Source organism: Elaeis guineensis, chromosome 3 (assembly GCF_000442705.2).
Source record: "Elaeis guineensis isolate ETL-2024a chromosome 3, EG11, whole genome shotgun sequence".
Classification (NCBI taxonomy): Eukaryota; Viridiplantae; Streptophyta; class Magnoliopsida; order Arecales; family Arecaceae; genus Elaeis; species Elaeis guineensis.
The window spans coordinates 122,297,471-122,308,470 of NC_025995.2; the positions used below are offsets into that span (position 1 = coordinate 122,297,471).

General features: G+C 36.9%; 2 protein-coding genes across 2 annotated transcripts; both read left to right on the plus strand.

Annotated features, from left to right (window-relative positions):
* Window positions 1–672: 672 nt before the first annotated feature.
* On the plus strand, window positions 673–4,348 carry LOC105040408 (uncharacterized). Its single transcript, XM_073253453.1, has 4 exons — window positions 673–776; window positions 868–1,097; window positions 2,938–3,015; window positions 3,316–4,348. Exons 1-4 carry the CDS (start codon window positions 673–675, stop codon window positions 3,423–3,425), a joined length of 522 nt encoding a protein of 173 aa, XP_073109554.1. The 3' UTR covers window positions 3,426–4,348.
* A 5,050-nt stretch (window positions 4,349–9,398) lies between these two features.
* LOC105040407 (protein CYTOKININ-RESPONSIVE GATA TRANSCRIPTION FACTOR 1) lies at window positions 9,399–10,789 on the plus strand. The gene is made up of 3 exons (XM_010916914.3): window positions 9,399–9,719; window positions 9,829–10,185; window positions 10,338–10,789. The coding sequence occupies exons 1-3, from the start codon at window positions 9,537–9,539 to the stop codon at window positions 10,653–10,655; spliced, it is 858 nt and encodes a 285-aa protein (XP_010915216.1). The 5' UTR covers window positions 9,399–9,536; the 3' UTR covers window positions 10,656–10,789.
* The last annotated feature ends 211 nt before the right edge of the window (window positions 10,790–11,000 follow it).

Genomic DNA, 11,000 nt, shown 5'->3' on the forward strand with positions numbered 1-11,000 from the left:
TGGTGACATTGCCGGTCGGAACCACCCATTATATTTTTTTTTTATTTTCATCAACTGAAACTATCCATAATTTATTTAATATATATTTTAATTTATTTTAGTGGGGTATTTTGATCTTGAGTTATTTTATTGTAAGATTATGAGATTGCAAAATTATATGTAATCATATAGCCATCTCTTCTTAGGTAATCAGATTATCTCTTTTTAAGATAATCAGATTATCTGTGAAAGTGATGAAATAAATAGTATAATCTGATTAAATATTATAAAATTATATGTAATCATGTTAGATTACATGCTACTAAATGCTCTCTAGATTTGGTGATTGGAGGAATGATGTTGATTTGGGAAAAAAAATTTATAGTTGGACTGACATAAAAAAAATTATGATATGACCATCACCATCATCTACCACGTGCATATATTGAAATATTCATAAAAAAAATCAATATTTATCTAAATTATAAATATTTTATATTTATTTATTTTTTATTTTAATATACGTATATTTATGCTAAATATATATGGTCATCTATTTTTTTGATAAATATTTTTAAAATATATTTTATCATATTCGATCCGATTATAAAAATTTAATCCTTGATCGGGATCACCGCCCCGTGGGATTATCAGGGTCAAAAGCAGTAATCCTCAATCGGAAACGAGGACCGGATGTTATTAACGGGCTGCGGAAAGTGGAGCAAAAGAGGCGCTGACGGAATATCATGTGGCCACCCCCAAGCCCCAGCTTGTCCCTCGCAAGCCCCGCAACAAAGGTCGCTACAATCCCAAAGAAAGAGCGAGCAAGTGATCGATTTGTCGAGAGAGGAATAACAAACACTCACTCTGGATTTCTCTTGCGTGCAGGAGGGAAGTCGAAGAAGAAGGCCAAGATCACCCTTCCCCTTCCTCCGATCCCATCCGTTCTACCACTCCTCCTCCGCCGCCGCCGCCCCTCCCCTCCCCTCCCCCTCCCTTGCTGTTTCACACATATCCCTCGCCTTCCTCGACTTCTTCCACCCCTCTTCCTGCCCCCTCGATGCCCAGGAGGCACTTCCTCCGTCGTATCATGCCGTTCCTCCTCATGGGCTCGGGAGGTCAGTCATCTGCATCGCCTTTCTCGCAATTCTTGCTTTATTTATATTGGCTGTGTTTGTTCTGAAACCGGGATCAAATATTTAAAGTACCTTGGTCGGAGGGTACGTATGCTTTGTTCTTCCTTCTTCTTATCAGCTCTCTAAAGAACTCAAAATGTGGTTATTTGATGATTTCTTTGAACGAATAAAAATTTCATTTTTTTTGGAGGACTTGTTCGCTTCTTGGTTCGGTTCTGGTTTTTAAGCAAGTATGATGGAAAGAAAAGCACGAGTCTGTTAAAAGCTAGGTCAATTAAGGGGAAGACTGAACGCACGAAGGCCTGACGTAGACATACGTGCAAACACCTCATAGTCATTCTTTCGGATTAGTTCAGATTTGTTTGTTGAGATATATTTTGCTTAATTATGCTGTTCAAGATATCGGGAAGGAAAAAGAAAAGGACTCCTGAATAGTCGCATAGCAATTATCTATTAGCTTTTGTGTTGTCGATGTCTTTGATGTCTAAGAATTCTTCAGTAGGTTGACATATTGCCAACTGAAAACATGACAAGTGTAACAACCACTTTGCAGGAAAGCAGGCCCCTTAATGATCAGGGTTATCACCATAGTAGTCTTTTTGACGGACTTTGCAAGAACATCATTTCTTTTACCTTGAGGTTAAAAGAATATACTCGTAAAGACCTGCTTGTATCAGTATGTGCAAAATAGAGACAGCTCCAATGACAATGTTAGGCAGCATTCCTTCACTGAAAATCGAAAAAGGGAGTTGATTTTCCAAATAAGTGGATTTCTTGGATGGGATACATCATTACATTTGTCAATCTCGTGTCTATTTGAGCTTTGATTCAGTCAAGACTTAGGGTTGATTATTCAGCTAATAATAGTAGTCGGGCATTGTGCAAATTCTAGAGCTATGCGTGAGCTGCCATATGTGGATAATTGTTGCGGACAACTCCTTTGAAAGTGACATTTACTAATAAATGGAATTCGTAGTGCATGGAGTCAAGGTGAAACAATCTTTGATAGATGGATGTGATCCAATCAACTGAGATCGGGTATGACTCTGTAGAGATAGAGAGAGAGAGAGAGAGTAGTTGGCTTTATGTAACACTCTAAAACTATGTGTGCTTTTTGTCCATATTATAGAAGGAATTTATGTGTTGATGATACTCTTTCATGCATGCATTCCTATTTGAGGTTGTATTTTGGTATGAATATTTTTCCCTTTGTACGAGGCAAATATATGAAAAATTAGTATAATCTACCTCCACCTTCAATAGGCTATATGCCTTGGTGCTTAATTTAGTTTCACTTATTTTTTTTTTTAGCCCCAAATTTAATACCCATTGTCTTTTGTCAGCTTTTTATGTTCAGGGATCTTTTGGATTATGTCCTCATACTAGATGATGCATGCAAATCTCGTAATATATTTATGTTTTATGGTTCGGAGTTGTCTTTGGTTTGTTCAGGTGTATGGAAATCTGTTGGTAGTTTTCATATTAAGACTTTGTATTGAGATAGATTTTTGTGCTGTCCATACATGCCTTTATCTGAGAATACTAGCTTTTTGCATCTGCTGGAGGTGTGCATTCAAACTACAACTTTTAAGTACATTTAAAATAGCAAACAACTATACATGGAAGGTAATATTCTAGGAAGTCAATGCTGCAGTGTTTCCGACAATTTTGGAGGTCATTCAATTATATGTTGTCCTTGTGCCATTGCAGCATGCAATAGTCTGCTTTTGTTGGGAGTCAATGGACTTTAAGGAAAAAATCAGGTCCACGCATGATAATAATTATTCTGTTTTTCTTGTAACTAATGATCCTTTAATTGCAGCTTATGCACTAATGAGGAACTCAAGGAAAGAATCAGCTGCGAAGGATGAAAAGCTGGCTAGAGGTTTCTTTTGTTCCAGTTGAGTGTTCCGGTTGAGAGTCCAGATGCTACAGTTCCTGAGTAGACTTCCATCATTTCTTCACCCATAAAGTTTCTTCTTTCATCTTATGGTAACCAGTATGTGCTCTTCGTATGATTTTAAGAAAAGGAAAGGATAATCAAGCCCGATAGCCTTTTAAAGAAAACATAATATAGATAGGCGATATTTATCCAAAGATTGTGAGTGAGAAACTGAACTTATAGAGATTTTCTATTATTCTATTCTTGGGTTCAATATGAATGCAGTTTATATTAACAGAACTTGTACATGCCTGGCAGATAAATGCAGTGCCAGCAAATGCCTTTTTGGATTGAATTCTGAAGATCTGCCATTTTGGATACATTTGCAGAATTCTGTGTTTTTCTTTCCGGATAGGCATGATGAATAGCTTTAGTCCAGACTCTTTTTTGAATAATTAGCAGTTGTATGCATATTATAACTGCACCAATGGAATGACATGTAATATCCAACTAACAAGGTTAGTTGGCCATTGTTTGAAAATTTTGAAGCAGACAAACTGAAAGAATGTGATTCCAAAGATTATTTGTGAAGCCAAATTTTAGACAATACCCTATTTGGTTAAAAGCTGATAGTTTGCCTTTTTGAACCAATGTTGCTAGTATGGAAACAGTTTTGTGCATTGGTTATTCTAATGTAACTTTGAGCCTGATATAAACTGAGCTAAATACCCTTGACCAAGTTCTTTTCTTTCTCTCAACTAGCATTCGCTAGTTAAATCAGTGGTGCATTCTTGTACAAAGCGACTTCAGTGAAGTGCCTGCAAAAAAATCTAGAAGGCCAGTTGGTAGGTAAACTTTTTTTATCTTATTGGTCATGTTATTTACGCTTATGCAAGTAAATACTTTGTCTGGACCTGAGAAAAGTATAGGTAGAAGGAAGATATTTAGGAATGAATATGGGCAACTATGGTTATCTCTTGCAGAAGCAAAGCAACCAAAGAGTCAAATTGAGGCTAAATGCATCAATGGCAGTTGAAGGGATGAAAAGAATGAGGTTCAGTCCTTGTTCTTCACTGGTGCTCAATCAATTGAATGGAAGTGCCTTGCTTTCACCAGACATCTTTTGAAGTTTATTTAAATTGGAGATTGTTGGCTTGATCTAGAGAATTCCTTTTAGACTTGCGCCATGGGATGCATCACGGCCTCTAGAACTACCACTAAACACATTTTGGTTCAGGACTATGTATACTGATTTGTTTTTTTGTATTACTGTAGTTAATCTTACATGCACATGAGCTAAGAATATGGAATATTTCCTGAAACCAATGCGCATGAAATTGTTTCATTTTTCTAGCATCTTTTCAGAGGGAATCTAACTTGGCTGTGGAATCTGTTCATTTTGTTGGATGTATAATTTGTATACGGCATAGATTTTTAATCAGTGGATCAGATCATCAAACTTGTGGCCAAAGTTTCAGAGGCTTCTGGTTAAGTTGAGGCCTATTTCTCTTACCTGGAATGCTTGAATGCATGTAGGTGTGTCTGGGACAGGGTATAATCTTGAAGGAGCTACACACTTCTCATTTCTGTTATTGTGTTCATCTAGGACTAGACAATGCAATGGAGACATAATATCAGTTTTGAGTCTAAACAGAATTAAAGTTGACTTGAAAAACATGTGTTTTTGAATACTATTTTGGATAGATACTGTAAGGTTTAGGAAGGCCATCTTTTAATTTAGATGTGTTAATTGAATATTAATGTGCATTGAATAAAATTAGGACAAGAAATATGAGTCTTTAGCAGAAGCTATTGGATGCCTGTTGGCAAGTCTTTTGCAACATTTAAGCGTGTGTTTTGTATAATGCTGCAATAGCATAAATAAGCAGAAGACATACACCATATCTTTCTTAAGGAATGGGTTTCATGTATAGGTATAGAAACTGAGCAGCCTGGAACTACAGAAATTCCTCACACTAAAGACCTTAGGCTCACTCATGGCTGTTTGGTAGGCTATCGGTATCTTAGAAATGGCCATAATTCGTTTTTCCAAGTTATTTGGCGGCCGCCACCGCTGTTAAGCCAAACTTAACATGAAGAGAAGCATTGCTGTAAACCCTGGCGGTGGCACTCCTGCAAGGAACTCAGTAACCAGGAAAATGATATTGTACAGCTGAAAATTCTGTTGGGCGCTAGGAGAGGAGGGAGTTATGGTTAATGATGCAGGATTTTGAACTTGAAATTTAAAATGTTTTGTTGACAATTAGCAAAGACATATCCGTAAGCGAATCTAATTGCTACTTACCATCCTTTTCTCTCTTCAGAAAACAATGTTATCTTCACCAATTCGTTAGGGATCTGATGAGCTTTTTCTTTTGTGCAAAAATAGGCAACTGTGACGATGGATGTACCACATTTTCTTTTTCGAAAGCAAGACAATAGGAAATCGTACACCTTCATTTATTTATAGCGGCTGATGTGCGTACAATCTCAGTTCGCCAGCTGGTTGTCTCCTTGGTCTGACACTAACTGCATCATGTGATACACCTTATCGTCTTTGTCACAAGATGCTGCGTCAGCTTTCGTGCAACAATGATTTTGTCTTGAATAGAATTGCAGCCATTGTTTGTGACCACAACCGCTTTCCCGCCACTTTCAGTTTGTCAACCATGGAAGTACTCGGGGTCACCAAGGCAAAAAGAGCGAATGGAGACGGGGTTGGGGAATAAATAACCGACATGTGTCGGGATGTGCGGGGTGTGAGGCATATAACGTGATATAAAATTTCTTGCCTTTAATGTAGCTTTCTTGATTTCTTTGCTATCTTTAATTTCTTGACATTGCTCCCAAAAGATACGTCCCTCCTCACTTAGCCGATCTCTTTTCTGTTTTATCCATTTTGGTCCAAAAATTATAGATCTCTTTTGACTATGTTTTTGGAATTGACAATTATATTAAACACAACAAAAAGGTAAATTAAAAAAAATAAAAAAATTGTTGCAAATAAAGATTTAAACTTATGACCATCTCTCTCTCTCTCTCTTTTTTGATGTGAATAGGAGGTGATAGGAAGTTATCCCCATTTTATTCACCGGACAAAGAATACAAAATACTTTGTAATAGATAACAAAATCTGCCAATAAAAATTCAAGTTATAAATATATTATTAAATAAAAAATAAAAATAAAAATAATAAGAAAGAGCTGTTAGCTACTGAAAAGGTAGGTCAATGATTGCAGTCTAATTTATAACTCTGGACGGTGGATCTGAAATTTAAAAGAGTTTAGATATCTTCAACAATAAAATGATTGAAGCAATTTTTGCAATAAATTTATGGCCATCTCAAAATATCGCTAATGAAGGGATCAATAATATATACCAACTATTGACATATTATTCATTTTTGCCCTTTCTCGGCTTATAAATAAGTGATTATTGTAATATATGATTTTTTTATTCTAAACATCTTTCGCAATAAAAGCCACCATCAACAGCATGAATCTTTGATTGGATGTCCTGTTGTTCACGTTGCAGTCGAAAGAAGTAAATATCTTCTTTTCCCCAAAATTTTGATCGTTCCAAAGGAGAGTACATCTACTTTTTTTTTTTTTTTTTTTAATTGTAAGGGAAGCTGACAGCGACCCAGAACATGAGAGTACATCCACTCGATAACTATTTTGTCTGTCATCTCCCACAATGTGAACCCATATATTCCCCAGTTTGTGTGTGATATGTATTATCTCTTCAAACCCATTCAAAAAAAAAAAAAAAAAAAAAAAAAAAATTTCTCTCTTCTCTCTCTTCTTTCAGTTTGAACCTTTACTTACTTTCTCTGAAATTAGACTTTCTCTCTCTATTTTCTCTCTCTAAATTTTCTCTCTCTAGATTGTTTCTCTCTCTTGATGGATTTCTCTCTCTCTAAAGTTATTCCTCTAGGATTAGCGTAGTGGAAGGCTTCATTTGATGATTTTTAATCAAGTTTAGGGAAGAGTTTGATTTTAAGTGAGGTTTTGATTTGGGACTTGTTTAGATTTAATTTTGAATTAAAATTAATGTAAAAATATAATTTTGGATAATAGGCACGAAAGAATCTTCTAGAAGTTAGTCGATCTGTTCATTCAGTGCTCCGTGAAAGATAAGTAATGAATCATCTTCTCGAGATATTTCATATTTATTATGAAAATAAATAATTATTCTCTGAAATTATGCATGAATTATGAATTATGTTTTGAAAGAAAAGTACTGTTGAAATATTATGATACGTCGATTATGCACATGTTCAGTGAAAAATTATGATATATTATGATACAAAGTATTTTGATACAGATCGATTTATGCTCTCAGCCTAACTATATTTCAGTGGACTCCGCCAATGAAGATTATTCGTTGGTACTCAGTGGACCCTGCCAGTGGGGGTTATGCGTTGGTGTTTGTGGACCCTGCCAGTGGGGGTTGTGCGCTGGTGTTTGTGGACCCCGCCAATGGGAATTAAACGTTGGTCATAGTCGAGGCCGTTGAGTTACGAGTATTTTTGAATCGAATCGGATTTATGATTATATTATATGTGAATATTTGAAAATATTAGATTTACATTAAATCAGCATGAAATATATTTTTATGTTTATTTACAGCATTATTCTGAAAAATTATAAAATATCTGGTTGAGATATTTGTTACTTACTGGGCCGTCTAGCTCATTACCTTTCTTTCTATTTTTCAGATTCAGTTAATTAATTTCGAGTGTGGGAAGAAATATTGGGACAGAACTTTTAGAGGTGAGATTTAGCATTGTCAACTTCATTGAACTTAGACCTATTTTTTATTGTTAGTAAAATTTTATTGGACGTAAGATATTTGATTTAATTATTTGAATTAAAGTTGATTAATAATTATTTGAATTTATTCCGCTGTGATACATTGATATCGTGATGAGATGTCTTGCATGCTTATGGAGAGAGTTTTTCATAAGTATGCGGGGTTGCCGTGACCTCCTGCTCGTGATCTCGGGCTGAAGCGTGACATGTATATAGTTCCAAGACTAAAAACAAAAAAAATTAAAAAATTAAAAAAATAATAAAGCCTACTTAGATACAGAAAGGTAGATAAACAGAGAGAGAGAGAGGAGAGGAGGTCCATATATCTTGTACCTCCAAGGCATGGTCTCTGAATATGCATACATCCTTTTGAAAGCTGCACCGTTGGACACATCGTTCATGAAGCCCTCCACCTCGTACATTTGACAATAAATTTTCTGCAGTCTCCCTCTTCCTCCCTTTTCCTCCTCTAAGCCCACGAGTGATGCACACACCTGATACGTTTGCAAACTAGCGATCACACAAACTAAATGTGGTCTCTCAAATCACGGTAACGTTATCCAAAGAACTTGAAGCTGGAGATATGTTCATCGGTCCACTTCAATGAAAGCTTGCCATAACCTTTCTACGTCTCCACTTGATTTATTGGATATTTGTCTCCTGCAATTTAGCCGACCGGGTAACAAATATCTATTGGGTCGCATTAATTACTTTGCCATCGGTTGCCTTTTAGGAAGTGGTAACTTCGAATGAGTTGAACAACGGTCTACAAGCAGTGAAATTCCTATTACGTTGGCTTTTTGGCCTTTATGGGATCACGAGAGCTGCAACTTGCCTAATTTGGCGTATGTGGATGGAAGCATGTGGCCTTGTGGGAGAGGAGACAACGGGAAGGGGGTCTTGAGCGACCATGCCTCTGCTTTTCGCGATAAAGCAAACATTGGGCAAGGTTAGGTGAAGGGGTTATTTCTGAAGAAATTATTGGATGGATCAGATCTAATTCACAAAAGGGATCAGGTCTAGCAGATCATTCCAAATTGTAGGGCACATGCACAGTGGATAACATTATGAATTTTTTTGTTTTAATCTTCACTTGTTTAAATACAAGAGGGGGTAATATGGTGAGTGACTATTGGACTGATCCATTCGTCCTAAAAATTTGATAATAAGTCATATTTAATAAATAATTGCCACCTGGTTGTATGTTAGCCAGATAGAAGGGAATTTTTAATTTGCCCTCTATGCTGGATTTTGACCATCTTTTTTTTTTTTTTTTTTTTTTTTTTTTTGTGGGGGGATAAAAAAAAAAAAAAAAAAACCTTCATCAACTTTCCAGTCTCTCCAAAATTCCTAATTGATGGCAAAAGTCGGGAATTTTTTTCATTCAATGTTGTGTTTATGGTATCTTGAAATATAATATGAAGTTGCAAATATAGAATGTTTCTTTTATTAATCATTTGTTTATGATTTGTGGCGTACGTCTCTCACGTGAAGAAGCGAGTCACGTGGATGCCTTTTCAGGCCTCTCTCTTTTTCTTCTTTCAATTCCTTAATTTGTTTTCCTTATAAAAGGGAATTTACCCCATCCCACGCTGACTCATGAATCGTAGCTAGATCCCAGTTCTTGCCAGTTGGCCCTTTAACACCTTCTTCTAGCTAGTCCCCTCATCCCCTCCCTAACCATCTTTATAGCTTGGTTCTTGCACTCTCTCTCTCTCTCCATCCATGTCCCCATTCTATATGAACAAATTTTCTGCCATCCCTCTAGCAGAGGGAGATCAAGATCCAAGCCACCTTACTCCATTCACTCTAGCAAGTGCTGCTTCTTCGCGCTCACGTCCCATTCTCTTGAGCACTTCACAAGAACGAGGAGCAAACAATAGAGATCACGACCTCCTGCAGCAAGAGGTAAGGAATTTTCCATATCCAATATAACTCTTGTGATCTAGTCTATCTGATAAACTAGTCAAAAGTGCAATCACTTTTGATTAATCTATTATTTCTCTATCTTCTTTAGCCCGAGGAGCATCTTTTCATCAGTAAATCCAGCGATCCCCCGGTCACATTTCCAACCAACTACAACAATACCATCGAGGAATCTTCTCATGATCGACACGTTAGTCAGGAAGATCTGCATGGTCCCAGTAACTGGATGTCTTCCAAGATGCGATTTATGAGGAAGATGATGAATTCAGATCATGTCGGCAAACCAAGAAGAAACATGCAAATACTTGAAGATCGAGTTCCGTCAAACCAAGACAGAAGCATAAGCAACAACACCAACGGCAATTCCCCGGGTGGGATCATCAGAGTATGCTCGGACTGCAACACCACAAAGACTCCTTTGTGGAGGAGTGGTCCTCGCGGTCCAAAGGTATCCACCTCCCCTCTCCCCACATCTTTCTATTGATCATCAGTCTAGCTATCTTTGTCCCCAGTTCTTGTTCTCTCTCTCTCTTTTTTTTTTTTTTTTTGTTGTTGTTCTTTTGATATAATATCCAGTTTCTTGTGTACTGCATGGTGCAGTCTCTTTGTAATGCTTGTGGAATAAGGCAGAGGAAGGCGCGACGAGCCATGGATACAGCAGCTGCAAGTGGTGGAATAATCCTTAGAGAAGCACATAGTAAGATGAGAAAAGAGAAGAAATCAGATGTGGATCGCACCATACCATTCAAGAAACGGTTCAAGATCGCCACCACCACCACTACTCAAAGGAATCCACGTTTTGATGATGTTCTGATTAGTTTAGGTGATAGTTCAGCGGTCCACCGAGTCTTCCCACAGGATGAGAGGGATGCAGCACTCCTGCTGATGGCTCTATCTTGGGGCATCATTTGCAGTTGATCATTGGCTTCTCTTCCTTTTGTTTTCTTCTTATCCCATCTTAAGTAATTTTTCTTTCTGTAGTCTGATCAGCATGTACGTATGTGTGGAATATATAAGAGTAAGATGCGGCAAGACTGTAAATTCAAGGAGCATTTGGGTCTGTTATAATTTATTTTGGATAACGTTGGGATGGATATGTAGTATTAAAACAAATGGTCGAATATATAAGAAATGAAATCATTCATAAAATTGTGGAAATCATATCAATCGAGGATGAATTGAGAAGAGTATGATTTACATGATTTATGCATGCATAACATGCATCAAGGGATGCATCCAATATGAAGTGATTTGATATGTGTA

What these genes read in the sequence shown, in the direction of transcription:
- LOC105040408 (XM_073253453.1), top strand. Translation starts at nt 673, where the DNA reads ATGTTATTAACGGGCTGCGGAAAGTGGAGCAAAAGAGGCGCTGACGGA. An exon ending in TCGCAAGCCCCGCAACAAAG is followed by an intron (nt 777 to 867) that starts GTCGCTACAATC and finishes TCTTGCGTGCAG; the next exon opens with GAGGGAAGTCGAAGAAGAAG. An exon ending in TAGAGGTTTCTTTTGTTCCA is followed by an intron (nt 3,016 to 3,315) that starts GTTGAGTGTTCC and finishes CATGCCTGGCAG; the next exon opens with ATAAATGCAGTGCCAGCAAA.
- LOC105040407 (XM_010916914.3), top strand. Translation starts at nt 9,537, where the DNA reads ATGTCCCCATTCTATATGAACAAATTTTCTGCCATCCCTCTAGCAGAG. An exon ending in ACGACCTCCTGCAGCAAGAG is followed by an intron (nt 9,720 to 9,828) that starts GTAAGGAATTTT and finishes TATCTTCTTTAG; the next exon opens with CCCGAGGAGCATCTTTTCAT. An exon ending in GTGGTCCTCGCGGTCCAAAG is followed by an intron (nt 10,186 to 10,337) that starts GTATCCACCTCC and finishes TGCATGGTGCAG; the next exon opens with TCTCTTTGTAATGCTTGTGG.